We start from the raw sequence: 18,727 nt of genomic DNA on the forward strand, positions 1-18,727 counted from the left end.
GTGTGCCGCAATTAAAACCGCGTCGTCGTTTGGAGGAGAGAACAATGAAAGTACAGTTGCGTGGAACGGCCGACGAAGGAATGCAAATGGATGACAGCAAACGAGACCGAAAAATACGCATCGTATGGAGATTTAATTGCGGCCCTAACTGTTCATGGATCATGCTATTTTACTACGACATTCTCTGTCCTTTCACCAAAGCTCTATTACTTATTTAGCACATTTCAACTTTTGCCATGTTCCTTTTGCATGATATACTCATATTAATATAAATTATATTTGAAGGCTAATAAAACGAGAAGATTAAAACTATTACATCACACTGTTCCCTTTATTGATTTTTAAAGAGGATTGATTTGATGGAATATTACGACCTTTATAGGTCGACACGGCTCCATTAATTATTAAAAAGCCACGATTGCAATGGAAAACGCCGTTACAACTCGAATTAAGGCCTACATTACGAGTTATCTCGCCATGGGAAAATATTGTTCCGCTTTGAACGAGGTGTGAAGCAAGATTTACAACGGTCTCCGTGATCCAGCGATGAAAGAATCTTCACTTTGTTGCCTGCTCATGGTAATCACGCGGTAACCTAGAGGCGCTAAGTGGTTATTCAGCTTTTCCTGTTACCCGTATAAATACTAAATTGTTGATTTCATATTGACCGTTTTTAAAAGAAATTAAGGTATTTATGGTAAATGACTATGATGCGTAATTGAATTTAATCAAAACGGTATAGGATATCTAGTATGGTCAATACTATAAATTAAGTAGATTAAAAAAAGACTGAATGAATCGTTTCAATGCATGAATATCTTTGCAGATAGAGTCTCGTGGTTCATTATCTACAATTATAAATACAGCGAGTGACTCCAGAGACCGACCTAATGGGCAAATTGAATCGAATTACTGTCATCTCGGTTAGTTTAAGAACGATTAAGCAGATGTTTGACGTAATAACCGCGATTCACGAACGGTTTTCAACCAGTTGTCGAACTACAGTCGTTTTATGCAGATGCACACGTAAAAGTACAGGTACTACTACAGTTATAAGAACTCCAAATGTACTTTCAATGACTTAGAATTAAAATCAGTACCGGATTAACCACGAAAAACATTTCTTTTTAAATTTTATTTTGCCAACAATAACATTAAGGTTTATCAATACAGCACCTTAAAAATGTATGGGTTTTGAAATCAATTTCCTTTTAACATTAATAATTTATTTCAGACTGTACCACTCATTCCGGTTCTGGTCACATTAAGCATAAACGCACAGAGCACGAACAAGCAACCGCATGCGTTGTGGTTTAACGGTTTTGACGGAACGTCTCCGAGCATTTTAATGTCCCCGTCTCTGAAATTGAAATGGAAAGAGGTTCGCGGTTGTCACTCAATAGAGACAATCGCGTGGTATTTCTGATGTACCGAGCGTTCACCTCTCATTATGGTCCAGAATGGCAGCTTCCGAGCATTCCCAGCACCGAAACGAAAGCGAATACTGCGCGATGGTAAAAACGGCCACAAAGAACAGGTGTGCTCAAGTACTTTATAGGCCATTGTATTGGAGCTGGTACCATTTCTGGACATAATTTGTCACAATTTGTAGTATGTGTTTACTTTCGTTGACAGTTTACGTTTATCAAAAAAGTGTTTAGATTAGTGATTTTGCGAGAAGCCGGATATTCGGCATATCTATCTGGGCATTATGGTTATAATTTCTGGAGCATTTCTGAAGTGATACCCTACATTGCCACATTATTGCGATATTTGAATAAAAATGAAATTAATAAGAAAGCTGATAAGATATGTCAACTTATTTGGATCCAAGATACAAAATGAACTTTTTTGATGCTGATTTAACTAACGAATTAACTCTAAAAAGAGGATACTATAACTAATAATTGGTGATATTTCCACAAGGATCCTTCAAGAAATTAATTTTATAGCTAATTTTGAAAGTTTCAAAACTTCAAATATTGTTTTCTCAAAAACTAAAAGTTATTTTTCAAAACGTGTTGGTTCATCGGAAAGAGGACACTTTTATTAACATTTTAGGAAATTTTCATACTCATATTCCAAGAAATCGATTTTATACGAATTTTTAAAACTTAATCAGCGAAAATAGCAAAATTCGAAAAAATTCTCGATCATTTCAAAAATTTATTTCTCAAGAACTGAAAGTGATTTTTCAAAACGGCTTGTTGCTTTCAAAAGAGGATACTTTAATTAATAATTGGTAATATTTCCACAAGGATCCTTCAAGAAATAAATTTTATACCGAATTTTGAAAGTTATCGATGAAAATTGCAACATCGAAAATTTTATCAAAACTTCAAATACTGTTTTCTCAAAAACAAAAAGTTATTTTTCAAAACGTGTTGGTTCATTGGAAAGAGGACCCTTATATTAACATTTTGGGAAATTTTCATACTCATATTCCAAGAAATCGATTTTATACGAATTTTTAAATCTTAATCGGCGAAAATTACAAAATTCGAAAAAATTGTAGTTCATTTCAAAAATTTATTTCTCAAGAACTGAAAGTGATTTTTCAAAACGGCTTGTTGCATTCAAAAGAGTATACTTTAACTAATAATTGGTGATATTTCCACAAGGATCCTTCAAGAAATAAAATTTATAGCGAATTTTGCAAGTTATCGATGAAAATTGTAACATCAAAAATTTTATCAAAGCTTCAAATATTGTTTTTTTAAAAATTTTAAGTTATTTTGCAAAACGTGTTGGTTCATTGGAAAGAGGACACTTTTATTAACATTTTAGGAAATTTTCATACTCATATTCCAAGAAATCGATTTTATACGAATTTTTAAAACTTAATCGGCGAAAATTACAAAATTCGAAAAAATTGTAGTTCATTTCAAAAATTTATTTCTCAAGAACTGAAAGTGATTTTTCAAAACGGCTTGTTGCATTCAAAAGAGGATACTTTAATTAATAATTGGTGATATTTCCACAAGGATCCTTCAAGAAATAAATTTTTAAGCGAAATTTGAAAATTATCGATTAGAATTGCAACATCGAAAATTTTATCAAAACTTCAAATATTGTTTTCTCAAAAACTAAAACCTATTTTTCAAAACGTGTTGGTTCATTGGAAAGAGGGCACTTTTATTAACATTTTTTGAAACTTTCATACTCATATTCCAAGAAATCGATTTTATACGAATTTTTAAAACTTAATCGGCGAAAATTGCAAAATTCGAAAAAATTGTCGATTATTTCAAAAATTTGTTTCTCAAGAACTGAAAGTGATTTTTCAAAACGGCTTATTGCATTAAAAAGAGGATACTTTAATTAATAATTGGTGATATTTCCGCAAGGATCCTTCAAGAAATTAATTTTATAGCGAATTTTGAAAGTTATCGATGAAAATTGCAACATCGAAAATTTTATCAAAACTTCAAACATTGTTTTCTCAAAAACTTAAAGCTATTTTTCAAAACGGGTTAGTTCATTGGAAAGAGAACACTCTTATTAACACTTTGGGAAATTTTCATACTCATATTCCAAGAAATCGATTTTATACGAATTTTTAAAACTTAATCGGCGAAAATTGCAAAATTCGAAAGAATTCTCGATCATTTCAAAAATTTATTTCTCAAGGACAGAAAGTGATTTTTCAAAACGACTTTTTGCATTAAAAAGAGGCAGTTCTGTTAGTAATGAATGTGATGATGAATTACAAGCGAAGAGAAGAAAATTTGACGAAACTGCAACAAGAGATTTTATATATCGTATTGGGATTCTTACAATGAGGTTGCTAATGACAAACCTGATATAAATAAAGTTGTATTCAATGAAAAAGGTCCTATTGGGGTTGATCTTGATTATTATCTGCAGCGTCCAACACCTAAAAGAGGTACTAATTCTTGTGAATGGTGGAGTACTAAGTAATAGGTTTTTAATATCCGGCCAAAGCCTGATATTTGGTAACTATCCGATATCCGGCCATTTTTTAAACCACTAGTTTAGATGAAGAGGTGTTTAGAATAATAATTTTAATTTAAACAATCAGTTTATTTAAAAACAAATATACAGTCATAGAGAAATGAAACAGTCTAAGAGCCTAAGTTATGTACATAAACAATCTGTACATCTTCGGTTAAAGATCGATTGTTTTGGTAAACTGGGTCACTACAAGTACACTGTTTTATTTAACCTTAAGGTTATTATCTAGATATTTCTTTTAATAATTTGCTTTTTACTACAAAGCACAGATCGTCATCGGAAAGATACTAAATGTAACTAGAGTGTAGTCAATGTAACAATGCCAATTAATAAAGAATATATTAAAAAAGTTATAATACTTAATTCCGGAAACTTTAAAGTTTTGGATGTATCTTTCAAAATTGGCATTGTTAAGCTGATATTATTCTAGAAGTCGATGGACTAAAAATTCTTTGGTCCCACGAACTACGTTAAAATAAATTAAAATAAATAAAAAAAAATAATAATTGGTGTAAAGGTCAAGCTGTATCATACACTATTTTACATTGTATAAAATATTTATTATTTTTTAAAGGTAACAGTCTACGCTATCGATAATAATAACTTTTTGGCTTATTTACATTTTGCTCACGATTTGATTTCCAAAATCTAACATTAACAAACGTTTTGGACGTATTTTTTTTTTCGGGGATTGTTTTGTCAATTTTTAACTTTCAACTTTTTGGGTTGGTGTTGGATTTTTATTTGTTTTTAATTATCTAAGACTATTTACAACTAAGACTACCGCTTCAATATATCTCTAACCATCTTACAATCTACGTTTAACAGTAATTGTGCGTGTTAAGTGGTGAGAGTATTATTATTTTCTTTTTCTAAAGGATTCTAAAGGTTGATATGTATTTGGCACAAGAAACCAATTTATTTCCAATTCCTCATATCAGTTAGGTAAGTATCATATTAAGTACCATTTTAAAAACTAAAAACTTTGCAATGAGCTCTCGTTTTATTTTTTAACCTGATGGTGCTTAGTTAGAGATATAATGAATCCTCGCCATGAACTTCTCGTCTCTCTTTCAAACACTGCTTTTTTGTTTGTTACGATCCTCGGCTCTTACGAGAGTGGCATCAGACGAGAACGCAAAGGGAAATTACAATGTTACGCCAAGAACAAGTTGACTTTATCACGTCAGGAAATTGCTGGCTCCTCAGAAGTGTATAATACATTGTCACGTCCCGGCGAGCGCACGCGAAAGAAAGAGAGAGATATACATAGTTAAACTAAAAATGAACCCGGAGGGGTTTTCCCTCTATGCTGAAGAACAAACCACGTTAAGTACGGGTACGCTTGTTTTACCACCTCATTTGTCATTGTCGATGATCTACCGTGTGTGTAGACGGTAAATCATTGTAAATCCCGCTTGGACCTTCAGTGCTGCACACAGAATCTTCCGGAGTTCTTGAAGGTTCCGCCTCGGTTAATTCTTGCTCAACGTGTTTCGAACGGTGTTTTCCATAAAGATTCTATAAAAACAAAAAATATTTTTACCCAAACAATGTATCAAAAAACGCATTATAATAGCAGCAAATAATACTATAATAATTATTAATTTGTTAAGAATGTTATTTTTCGATGAATCCTTTCTAATTCTATGAGAAAATTACTAACCAATTAAACTCGATTAAATTGTGTATCGAATGGAACGAGTTATAAAGTGGAAATTAAAAGAGACCTTATAAGGAAACCGCGAGGATAAAGCCCCTCAAAATTCAGTAGAATTCGAAGATAATTTTTTTTTTGTAAGAATGCGTTACGCCAACGGTTAAACCCAACGGGTTCTCAACGTATGCTTCGTGCATAAAAGGAGTTTATTGTCCTGGCACCGTTTCTGCTTTATATCGAAGGCGTTAAGCTGAACTGTGAAATGTTTTGCTTGTGGGATGACGTGCTCTGTAATTTATTTTCCAACATCAAACAAACCCTAAAATTTTTATCAATTTCACTAGCGCATAAAGAAAGCTCAAAGATTACTATATACTTTTCTTTAATGTAAAATTTGGAGTGATTAACATTTTTTATTATGCTTCAGATAAATCAGATCAAACAGTACTTACCGGTACAGGAATAAGTTTACTTAAAGATCTGATAATTTTACTTTTTTGTTGTAAAAGCGAAAGACTCTGCATACAAGATTTTGCAATTAATTGGTTTATATCAGGAGAATATCGCAGTATTAAATCAAATCAAGTCGACGAAATGAAATCTCTATGGACTGATGGTGGAGAAATGAGAAATCCTCGATTTGGGCTATAATCGTCATAAATTCTTTCAATGTAAAACGACGTTTATGCAAGATTCGTTTCGAATGGTATTTAGCAGACTTTATTCCAACCACCCAAAGGCCACCAAAATGAGGAGTATAACCGAAGATTAAACTTCATGGTACAATTCGTTTTAACTAATTATTAACAATGTTTGATTACTTATCGTGGAGAAACTACGAAATTTCTGAAATTTATCATGTTGAATTCGAAAATTTCACCATTAAAAACTTGGTGTGAAAATATGGCAATAATCGGATCTATACAGGGTGTTCCGGTGAATCGGGGCATAAAATTAACATATAGTAGAGCAAAAATGATGACGATTCGTGAAAAAAAATTATTATAAAAGTCTTCAAATGGCCAAGATATGGGCCATCAAAGTTCAGAATTTTTAACACATTTTTCTAAATATTTTCAAAACCATTTATGGTAGAGCGTTGAAATTTGGTACAGGGTAAACAAATATCAAGCAAAATCATTGAACCAATTTTGACTTTGATCGGGCGGCGACAATCATGTTATACAGGCTGTCCCTAAAATTTGTTTGTTGAGAACTTTTTTGTTCGCTCGTAACCCTACATTTATTTTTGTACTTTTTAATAGAAAATTTATTTTAGAAACTTTTATCACTCTTTGAAAATTTTGATAACATTGACCGTTTTCGAGTTATACGCGAAAATGTTAAGCTTTGATTTCAGTCGTAACAAACAAAAAAAGGAAACATATTCCGCAAGATCTGAGTTGGCGATGACAATTGAAAAACGAACTGAGCTAATAACTATTATTTGCATAAATTTCTAAGTGCAGACTGAGTTACATCCAGTGTTAATTTATTTTAGTTGAATAAAAGAATGTAATTTTCAAAACCATAAATTTAATTTTCACGGTAACAACAAACAAGAACATAACAAAAAATCGAACAAAAATATTAACAAGAGCAATAAAATTATAAACAAATAGTAATAAATAAAAAAGAACAAAAAAATACTAAAGCAGATGTTCAAAAACACTCCCGCCGGCATCAATGCACGCCTGTTATCGCCGTTTTAAATTAAAGCGCACTCTGCGGAGAACATTCATCACAGTTCGAAGTTGATCAAATGAATCAAAAATTCGCAACCTCAGTTGATCAACTGAAGTTATTTCAACGCAGTAAACTAGCGATTTAACGCGTCCCCATAAAATGTACAGATGTAAGATCCGGCGATCGGGGGAGCCAACTTATCGGTGCACCTACTCCTCGTCCAATCCACCGTCCCGGAAAACGTTCCTTCAGAAATTCTTGGACAGCCTGTGTGCTATGCGCAGGAGCACCATCATGCATATACCACATTGCTTCCCTTGTATTTAAAGGAACGTCATCTAAAAAATCATCTAATTCCTCTAAATGTCGCCTCTATGTATGTCCATCCAGCCTTGATGTCCACAATACCAGCCCAATCTCCATTGTGATTTCAAGTTTTCTTAAATCTTGGATTTTCGTCTGCCCAACTATGTAAATTTCTCAAATTGATGATTCCATCTTTAGAAAAAGTGGATTCATCTGTAAAACGCACTTTTTCTTAAAACTGATCATCAATTTGGATTTTGTACTGCATTATTTGGCAATATTGCAGTCGCAGTGGGTAATCACAATCAGCCAGTCGAACTTCCTGAACTTTGTAACAATGAAATGGATAAAGCTGTTGCTCGTGAAGAACACTCCAGACAGTTGTTTTTGAAGTTAAAAAGTGCCTCGCCATATCCAAAGTATTAGCTGTAGTATTTTCTTCTACGTAGTCTAGCATATCTTCTTCTAGTTCGGATGTTCGGACTGATCTTACGTTACCGTTGTTAGTAAATTTCGGCTTAAACGTCCCATTTTCCCTTAAACGGGTTTCAATCCTTAAAAATGTTTTTCGATTGGGCGCTCTGCGGTTCGGAAATTTCGATAACGGTTAGCAGCTGCTACGGCATTTCCGACTTTTATAATAATTTTTTTTCACGAATCGTCATCATTTTTGCTCTAGTATATGAGATTAATTTTATGCCCCGAGTCACCGGAACACCCTGTATAGACAAAATTGGTACATTTTTACTTCAAATTGACCTGCAAAAGCGATACTTATGGAAGTAAATCATCATGAATCTATCATTCCTAATTTATCAATGATTGTGTCAATCAAGTTTTAGAAGAGGAAAAGACAGACAACAAAAGAGAAATATTATACATTGTTTTTGTAGATATGAGAATTACATTTGATACGATAGAAAAAAGAAATTGTGGAAAATATAGAAATATGAGGAAATGTCACTGTTTCTACTATTCCTACTACTAAGCATAGTGTTCTCATCGCATATTGGACACGTAGAAGGAAGACTGAGGAGAATAAGACAGTAGTGTTAGAGACAGAAAAGTAAACACACCCATCGATGTATGTGGCTGACCTGGTGGTGGTGGAAATGAAGGATACATAGTTGATAGGGATAATAACATTTATAGAAAGAGCAATCTTAACCCGCCCTCTGATGTTGTTTATAATTTTTCTGAAGCTTTGTACAACGAAATTAATGATTACCTTAACGATTCATGATTTAGATTGGTCTAAAACGGATGTTTAGTTGCCTGAGTTAATTTCAGTTAACTGCTTCGATTTATTAGAGGTTGGAAAAGTAATTATTAGTGCGGCCTTAATTTTCATTGACAAAGCATTCGCGAAACCTCTGTGGTTAATATTTAATATGTTATTGCGTCATGGTGTTACCCCTCTAGTGGTCAAAAGTTATGTACGTCTTTTTTTTAAGGTTTGAGGTTGTCTAACTAATTACGCTATATCTATGCGTTATTTATAGATATGACCTGTGATAATTTTATGATAAGCTAGTTTATTATAGACTATTTGTTTAGTTTAAGTCCTGTGTCTTAAAGAGCTTTTAGTGACCTAGGTGTTATTTTTGAGAATGAACAACTGTTTTTGTCAACACGTTGATGCAGTTATGATTAAAGCCAATATGATGCTGGGATTCGTAGTATAATTTCCTTATATAATATTTTTTATAGTGTATAAGTTCACCATCGTGTAGTTGTATAGTTGTTGCAATGTTTTATACACCAACTACTTGTTCAATTTCTGTCATGTAATTACATTGTAGCTTTTTGTTTTTGGTTTGAAATTATTTTTATTATTGAAGTTAGTGAGAGAGTACTTTTTGGGACCTGTTCTATCAATCTTCAGGTATACAATGTGGCTGCATCTTCTTTAAATATCATAGAGCGCGCTTTCCCGTTATAGTCCTCTGGTTCCGATGATGTCTCAACGATGATTTTTTTTAAATCTACGCATTTTAAGCAGCGGTACTTAGGTCTGTGTTGGCAGAATACCATGACAAGCTGTTGAGGTGGATACATCGTGCATACAAAAAGAAATATGTACTTGCTGCAGGTTTAAAACTTAAAGATTTGCAAAACTAATGATTTTTGTAGTGATATAGAAACCATCTGCATGCGAGTCAATCCACTTAATCTTTAACTTTGAACTCTGAAGTATTTTATGGGTGTAATTACATGTTTTGACGATCGTGTTCAAGATCGTTAAATATCATAACACTTGACCGACAAGTAAGGAAAGTAAATGAATTTTTCATTATGCTGTTCTATTCATGGCAAAATATTTTCCGTCTATCACTATAGCCCACTGCGATTTCAAATCTTTATTTTTGTTTGACGAACTTCTATAAAATGTTATACATCGCATAATATTGTTTACATATTAAACAACGTTATTGGATATGATCCGATGTGATACATCAAATCTCAAAACTTCTGTTATTAAAGTTTTTCTTCTATAGTAGATTATTTCAATTCAAACAATTCCACTATAAAGATCTATTTATAGTGTTATAGTGTCCATTCATCGTACGTCTTTTAACTTTCGCCATCTAGCATGTTCTGACATCTTGTTCTTTGAATCTAGCACGTTTTTCCTTCCATGTAGTGTGTTTTTCTATGTAACTTTCTCTAGCATATTTTTCTTTCAATCTAGAATCATTTAGCTTCTTTTCTATATTTGTTTAATTTTATATATGATTTTTAGCAATACAGTTTGTATTATATTTTGGATATCTTGGATCTCCTTTTTCTACCTGGAATTTTTTCCATAAAGTTGTTATTTTTTGCAAAGAATGACATTGCGTCTTTCTCTTTGCATCTAGTTCCAATTGCTTCTATTCTACTCTCATTTACTCGTTTGGTTTTTTCGTTTTCCATCTCTTTCCATAAAAATTTTCCATCTATAATCAATTTCCAGTAACATTTTATAGCTTATCTTCCATTAAGCTCGTAAGTAGTGCAATGCATCTATGTACCTAACATCGTTTATGCTCTATTATTTAGCATATTTTGCCATCATCTCTCATCTTTTTTCTTCTAACTACCATCTCCTTCTATAAAGTTTCTACATTATGACATCTTGTTTCTAGTACCAATAATCTATTTACTGCAATTTCAATCTTTTTCCTTGTATTGTATATTACATTCCATCATATATCATATTCTGCCTTCCATCCATTATGTTTATCATAAAGATTTTATATTCTGCCATCTTGTTCCTTGTATATAATACTTTTTCCTTTTCATCTAGGATCTTTCTAACATCTTTTGAATATTTTTTCTATCGTCTAGTGTGTTCTGCTTTTCCACAAAGTATTCATTTTCTTACATCTTATTCTGTGCATTTAGTACTATAAATGTCAGACGTTGCAGGTAAGGGAAATTCTAAACCTTCGATTAAAAACAAGCAACTAGACTAAACCGGTATATTCCCAATTGTTTTTATTACTTTGCAAGTGGTTAGTAATATTTTCTGGCTATCGTACTTAACGTTCAATACCATAATGAGTGGCAGTTGGAGCATTTAAAAATTATCTTAAAGTTTCATTATTTTCGATTCACTGGAGATAGAAAAATAGCAGTAGGCATGCGTAACTATGGCAACCAACTGTTTCAGATATCAAAAATTAATCATTGTCTTAATAAAATATCTGGTTGATATGGTTACGCATGGCTACCCCTATTTTTCTACCTCAAATGTGTGGAAAATCACGAAACTTTAAGGCATATTTCTCTTTTAGCTGTACCAAATTTAGAAAAATTCCTCTTTTGTGACGGAGTTATCATACTCTTCACTTGTCTGTGACCTGGAAGTTCTTCCCAGCGTAAGACTATCTTTGAGGTTTCCCAACTGTTGATTACTTGTTTTAGGTGGCTTTTTTGTAGTACACAATGGAGGTGGGGTCCAATAAAGTGCGTTTCCGTTGCCTCTTTGGGCAGCTTCTCCGACATCATTGCCGATAGCTAGATCTTTCAGGTTGCTGGTACACTCTCTGATCAGTGCGGAGTTACACCTGTAGGCTTAAATTGCCTTTAGGGCGGCCTGACTGGCTGTGAAAATGTTTATAGATGCATCTTTTTGTCCCTATTTGGTCCACTAATACCCATATCTACTCCGGATCCAACTGTCTTTGAAGCATCGGTGTACCAAGCAAGGACTCCTCTTTTTCGTCCAATCATCCCTGCTTTTAAATATGACCATTCTAAATGCATAGTGACGTTATTCGATTTGCTTACAGTGTAGTAGATATCTACATCAAAACATTAAGTCATAATGTTTATCAAGCTAATCGATCTATACAAAGTTCAATGTAACCATTTTAATGGTTGATACTCAACTTGAAAACGATATATTGCCCAAACAACTTGTGCTTCTCGCTTCGTGTTTGAATAATTTGATCTCTTAGCATAATCTTTCAGCACTATTCATTAGTCTTACTTCTACATTCTTCTTTTTCTCTTGCAAGTTACATAACTACCAGATCATTGGGCAAAATTTTCCATTTGGCATTCCTTTTGGTTTCATGATATAGAAAAGTTTGCAATAGTTTTGTGGCCAACACTACAGGGCTACCCAAGGTGATTCATATCTTTTGATTATATTGTCTTCAAACAAACAATTATATTTTTCTTTAAGTACTTTCTTCTTCGTTGGGGTTACTCAATAAGTAGCAAAGACATTGACCAGAACCAGTGCTGTTTACAAAACAATCCATATTTTTTTTTGGTGACCACCAAAATCCAACTTATTTTCTGCCAGATCGAGTATAAGCAATAACAATCATTAAAAATTGTTGTAATCTTTTGTATCTATGCTTGCGTTAACAAATACGAAAAAAATATCGGCTTGGGAGCGAGGATTAATTTGATTCTTGCAAGTCACTATTTGGTAATTGTACAAGTAATGTCTCGCTTTACAAATAAAAACATCGCTGGGAGTATTTTCGTCTTATTCAGCAGTAAAAAGTTCTCGGTAAAACTTGCAAGGCAGTTTGTGTAGTCCAAATATCTTCAACATCGTCAATCTTTATATATTTTTGTAGCATCTAAAACTCCATTACGTCTATAGATCAAATGAAGATGACAAATTAGAAAAGCATCAATGTTACAAAAAATGTTTTCTCAAAGTTTCAATATTTGTTAGACCATATATGTAATTCTCTACATTAAAAGAAAGTATATTGAAATTTATGAGATTAAACTTTCAAAATTAATAAACTAAGTATTATTATTGTAATAGAAGTTTTAAGTAAATTGTATAATAAAAATCTGTGTGAAGAGTGTAACAAACAAAGCATGAATCAAAACAGGTAATTTCCATTTGTATAGCTGTTCTTTAAGCTCGTGACATGCGTACGTTTACGTTAGTATAGGTCTTTTCATCATTTCAAGCCGGTTATGAATAATTCATGAAAATGTAGTTGGTAGCTTCCAATAGTTTTCATAATCGATAGTTTATCGCGAATACTTGGGTAACTGTAAACTTTTCTAGATTGAAACCCGGTATGTCTGTGCACATAAACATAATTCCGATGAGTAGGGCTTCATTGGATCGACAATAACTTAGCGGTACAATCTGAAGAATCTAGCACGGTTTATGGATGGTACAAAAGGCAACAACCTGCTGACGTCTTATTAGCGCAGACCTAAAAAGCCTAAAGTGTATAAGACAAAAAAAGCGTGCTGTGCGGACGTAACGAAAAGAGAGGTCGTGAAGAAGGAGTAAAAGGAACAAAGAAGATAGTTTAAGAAGAAGATTTAGAAGAAGAAAATTACAACAAAACATTTACACCCACACGACCCTTACCTTCTCTCTACTTCCTTTCTTCTGCATGAAAACATATCAGATTAATAAAATGATTATAACACTAAATTAAAAAATAGTTATTTAATAATTTAGGATTTCATTCAATTTTAAAATGCCTTAAAGAGTACCATTTAGGTTCGGTTCATTAAATTGAAGTCATTCCTTGTTAACCATTGAAATACTAGAGCACGTTCGCATTGTAATCCAATAAATGTTCGTTCAGCCATTAAGAAAGAACGAGAAGAAAGTCGTGCGTGTTCCATTCTGGGTAGAAGTAGCTCGGAAACTGTGATATCTTTCCGGGAAGCATTGAAAATCAGGAACGCGTGACAAGAGCAGCCCATTTCGTTACACTCTCGAAGGCGCAATTACTGGGTTCGGTATTTTTTTTTCTCTCTTTACGAAGACCCTTTTCAAGACATTTCAAGTTTATTGACTCTAAGCTTATGAGCTAAATGTTTAGTATAAAACAAAGAAAATGTTTACTATACAGTAGACCCCCGACTTACGAGAGCTCTAACTTACGAGCATTTCGACTTACGAGACGTTAAAAATCGATAGTTATAACTCGACTTACGAGAATACGTAATATGTATTCCGAAATACATATGTATACCTTTTTGCGAATCATATGTACTATGTAATTGTAAGTGATTCTTTGTAGTCAACAGCTGCTTGTTACGTTCATAAGTTTTCAACTATTAAGTGTTTCTATAGAAGATTTAAAAGCTTTAGAGAAAATGAATGAAACTGTTGGCGAATTAAATATCGATGAAATGTAGAATCTGAAGATATTTCTTCTAATACTTTGTTATCAATAATCCAAGCTTGGGATTTCCGTAGGGAAGCAGCTGTTAATAATCACTCGGATAAAGAAATGGTGAAAAGAGTTTGTAGCAATTTTGAAAATTCTATTATGAAGCATTTTAGAACACAAAAAAAGAAAAAAAAAAAGGCAGACAAGTTTAGACGCGTTTGTTATACGCAAAAAACCTAAAACACAAAATTCTCGTCAACCTTCTAGTTCTATTTTAAAGGATACTATGATAAATTTGTAAATACGTTCTCTTTTTTTCTTGATAAATACTACATATATTTTCTTATTTTAGTAATTTATTATAACACCGTACTGAGTATGCGGTACTTTTATCTTTAATTTTTGCTACATGCATATCTATTCCCATTTTCAATAAATTCGAATTCGACTTAATTCTTTGTGTCTCAAGAAGTCAAAAACTTTGAAACTTTGTGACAGAATCAGACAGAATTAAAACGCTATCAAAATACACTCAGTAAAGGCCTTTGGAACCAATTTTAGCAAAATATGCAATCAAAGTGTTAAAAAAGATGTTAATTCAAAAATTTCTGGAAGCCGTGTTTATTGAAATTAAGAAATGAAACTTGTTTTAAATTGAAGCTTAAAGCTTTCTGTTTAAATCGATGTATAATAATCGTTGGGTTGAATTAGAAAAATATTGACAAAAAGAGTATTGAGTTAAAACTAACATTTTCGTATAACCTAAAAGTGTCAAAAAAGATGTTAATTTAAAAATTCCTGGAAGCCGTATTATTTGAAATTAAGGAATGAGACTTATTCTAAATTAAAGCTCAAAGCTTTCTTTTTAAAATGATGTATAATAATTGTTAGGTTGCATTGGAAAAATATTGAGAAAAAAAAAGTTGAAATAAAACTTACATTTTCGTATAACCTAAAAGTGTCTAAAAAGATGCTAATTTAAAAATTCCTGGAAGCCGTATTTATTGAAATTAAGGAAGGAAACTTATTCTAAATTAAAGCTCAAAGCTTTCTCTTCAAAATGATGTATAATAATTGTTGGGTTGCATTGGAAAAATATTGAGAAAAAAAATGTTGAAATAAAACTTACATTTTCGTATAACCTAAGAGTGTCAAAAAAGGTGTTAATTTAAAAATTCCTGGAAGCCGTATTTATTGAAATTAAGGAATGAAACTTATTTTAAATTAAAGCTCAAAGCTTTCTCTTTAAAATGGTGTATAATAATTGTTGGGTTGGATTGGAAAAATATAGAGAAAAAAAATGTTGAAACAAAACTTACATTTTCGTATAACCTAAGAGTGTCAAAAAAGATGCTAATTTAAAAATTTCTGGAAGCCGTATTTATTGAAATTAAGGAATGAGACTTATTCTAAATTAAAGCTCAAAGCTTTCTCTTTGAAATGATGTATAAAAATTGTTGGGTTGGATTGGAAAAATATAGAGAAAAAAATGTTGATATAAAACTTACATTTTCGTATAACCTAAAAGTGTCAAAAAAGACGCTAATTTAAAAATTCCTCGAAGCCGTGTTTATTGAAATTAAGGAATAAAACTTGTTTTAAATTAAAGCTCGAAGCTTTCTCTTTAAAATGATGTATAATAATTGTTGGGTTGGATTGGAAAAATATAGAGAAAAAATATGTTGAGACAAAACTTACATTTTCCTATAACCTAAATGTGTCAAAAAAGACGCTAATTTAAAAATTTCTGGATGCCATATTTATTAAAATTAAGGAATGAAACTTATTTTAAATTAAAGCTCAAAGCTTTCTCTTTAAAATGATGTATAATAATTGTTGAGTTGGATTGGAAAAATATTGAGAAAAAAAAAGTTTTAATAAAACCTACATTTTCGTATAACCTAGAAATGTACAAAAAGATGATACATTAAAAATTCCTGGAAGCCGTATTTATTGAAATTAAGGAAAAAGACTTTTTCTAAATTAAAGCTCAAAGCTTTCTCTTTAAAATGATGTATAATAATTGTTGGGTTGGATTGGAAAAATATTGAGAAAAAAAATGTTGAAATAAAACTTGCATTTTCGTATAACCTAAAAGTGACAAAAAGGTTGCTAATTTAAAAATTCTTGGAAGCCGTATTTATTGAAATTAAGGAATAAAACTTGTTTTAAATTAAAGCTCAAAGCTTTCTCTTTAAAATGATGTATAATAATTGTTGGGTTGGATTGGCAAAATATTGAGAAAAAAAAAGTTAAAATAAAACTTACATTTTCGTACAACCTAGAAGTGTAAAAAAAGACGCTAATTTAAAAATTCTTGGAAGCTGTGTTTATTGAAATTAAGGAATGAAACTTATTTTAAATTAAAGCTCAAAGCTTTCTCTTTAAAATGATGTATAATAATTGTTGGGTTGGATTGGAAAAATATTGAGAAAAAAAATGTTGAAATAAAACTTACATTTTCATATAACCTAAAAGTGTAAAAAAAGACGCTAATTTAAAAATTCTTGGAAGCTGTGTTTATTGAAATTAAGGAATGAAACTTATTTTAAATTAAAGCTCAAAGCTTTCTCTTTAAAATGATGTATAATAATTGTTGGGTTGGATCGGAGAAATATAGAGAAAAAATATGTTGAAACAAAACCTAACTTGTAACCTCACATCTGGATGAATAACTTTAAATATACCTAAAAACCCTACAGTGCGGATTGCGTCGTGTTTTATACAGATTCTTTCTTGTATAGTAGAAAGTACCAACAGCTCTAAATGCGCCGAATAGATAAGTACAGTTTAAAATGACTGTTTAAAACTATGACACAAAGGGTTATGATATTTTCGAGTTACGAGAAAAGTTATGGAACAAATGTTCTCGTAAGTTGGGGGGCTACTGTATATAACTTTTTATAACTAATTAATTGATTAATTCTGGATGAATGTCTTGCGTGAGTGCACGACGTTTCATTTCTTTTCATTTCCTTTTCGTTCTATTACTAGTAAAGTGGAGTAATCAAATATTCGTTTGCACGATCGATGTTCTTCCCCCGTCCGATACTAAACCGTTTCGGTGCAATTTTCATAGAAATTGAATACGATCCCTTAATGGAAAAGCACCCATTTTTAAACCTAAACCGAAATGACGTACCGAAAGAAGATAATCTAACGTTAAATAAAAAGAATTAAATTTTTTTTGGTACGAAATCTTTATTTGCCAGATGAGACGGAAATTGTATAATAAAATCGTCGATAAAGTTTATTTGGAATATTGCCATGATGAATTACAGCAATTTTGTACGAAACATTTGTCTTTATTTCACGTCTTCGTGATTTGGAACGAAATTTTATAGTCACGACCTGTTTGCGCTATCGGATATATTAATTTTCGTCATCAAATCGATCCTAATACTAATGGCAGTATAATTTCGACGGGAAATTGAATATCCATCGCGACGGCGGACTCGTCAGCTTTAAACCCCACCCGATCGATTAAAGAAGCTTTTCAATGCAATCGAGTTTCATCATTATTGTAACGCGATCAACGTTTCGACAGAACAAATTAGGACCGTTTTGATAATTGATGTGAACTTACCTGTAAGCTGAATCTTCGATGTTGAGCTTTCTTTCCACCTCTTCTTTTAGATATATGCGGGTTGTCACGACATATCGTTTTATTCTTAAAGATCTCGAGTTGCATGTATAACCTTTTGAGTTCTGCTCTGATGTCATCCGGGCTCATGTCTGCCAAAGTAACCTCACCAACGTCCACGTCACTATTGTTGGTAGCCAGCGGACCGTGAGCGTTTACGTCCTGACCACACAAAGAAAAAAAAAACAGGGTCGAGGTGTCCTTTCAAATGACAAGATCAATTTTTCGCGACAACCGGGTTTTAAATGATTAAAAGCTCTCACGGGGTAATGGATTCGCAAGCTTAATTCTGTCAGTAATGGGACCCATCCCGGAAGAAGCATTACGGTCTCGGGGAGGAATTGAAAACGCTCGCCGGCCCGAAACATAAAGCAGTACGCGGAAATATGTTTCGCGACGAAAAATATGGATAAAAAGAAAAGCAAAAAAGGAAATACACAGAAGCAAAAAAATCCTTTTAATGATTCCCCTTAGCGTTTCCTGTTCGAAGTTTTGCTGTTTTTAATTCCCTGGAAGGAAACGAGAAGGTATAGTCGTGGAAAGAACAAAGGATCCTTCGTAAATATGCATGAAAAAAAACGACACGATGTAAAAAGGAGTCGGGTTTCAACCGTTTTTTTGAGAAAAGATAAAAATAAAATGTTACATCATCATAACCTTAACAATATTAGTTTATTTTTTACTACAAAAATATCTAAACGGATTTAACCATCTTCATGTCGAAGTTAGATCTCCAAAGCTTCGCTCGTTCCGTTCCAGGGAAATACCTCGAAAAATCTGTCAATATCCTCTACAGACGCACTCGTTCACTTAGAAATAAAGTAAAGTGAAGTGAACCCGAATGTCGTATCGGAT

General features: G+C 32.3%; 1 protein-coding gene across 5 annotated transcripts in view; it reads right to left on the reverse strand.

The window, feature by feature from the left end:
• Positions 1–4,023: 4,023 nt before the first annotated feature.
• Positions 4,024–18,727, reverse strand: part of LOC111414051 (G-protein coupled receptor 158 smog) — a 97,061-nt gene continuing 82,357 nt past the window's right edge. For 2 of the 5 annotated variants that reach the window (XM_071196942.1, XM_023045213.2), the window contains exons 8-10: positions 17,816–18,034; positions 13,473–13,493; positions 4,024–5,496 (exon numbers count right to left, since the gene is read on the reverse strand). In XM_071196942.1, coding sequence (XP_071053043.1) covers positions 5,341–5,496; positions 13,473–13,493; positions 17,816–18,034 — 396 coding nt within the window. In that variant the 3' untranslated portion in view covers positions 4,024–5,340. The other 3 variants (XM_023045214.2, XM_023045215.2, XM_071196943.1) reach the window with 3 other exon arrangements.

Source organism: Onthophagus taurus, chromosome 6, assembly GCF_036711975.1.
Source record: "Onthophagus taurus isolate NC chromosome 6, IU_Otau_3.0, whole genome shotgun sequence".
Classification (NCBI taxonomy): domain Eukaryota; kingdom Metazoa; phylum Arthropoda; class Insecta; order Coleoptera; family Scarabaeidae; genus Onthophagus; species Onthophagus taurus.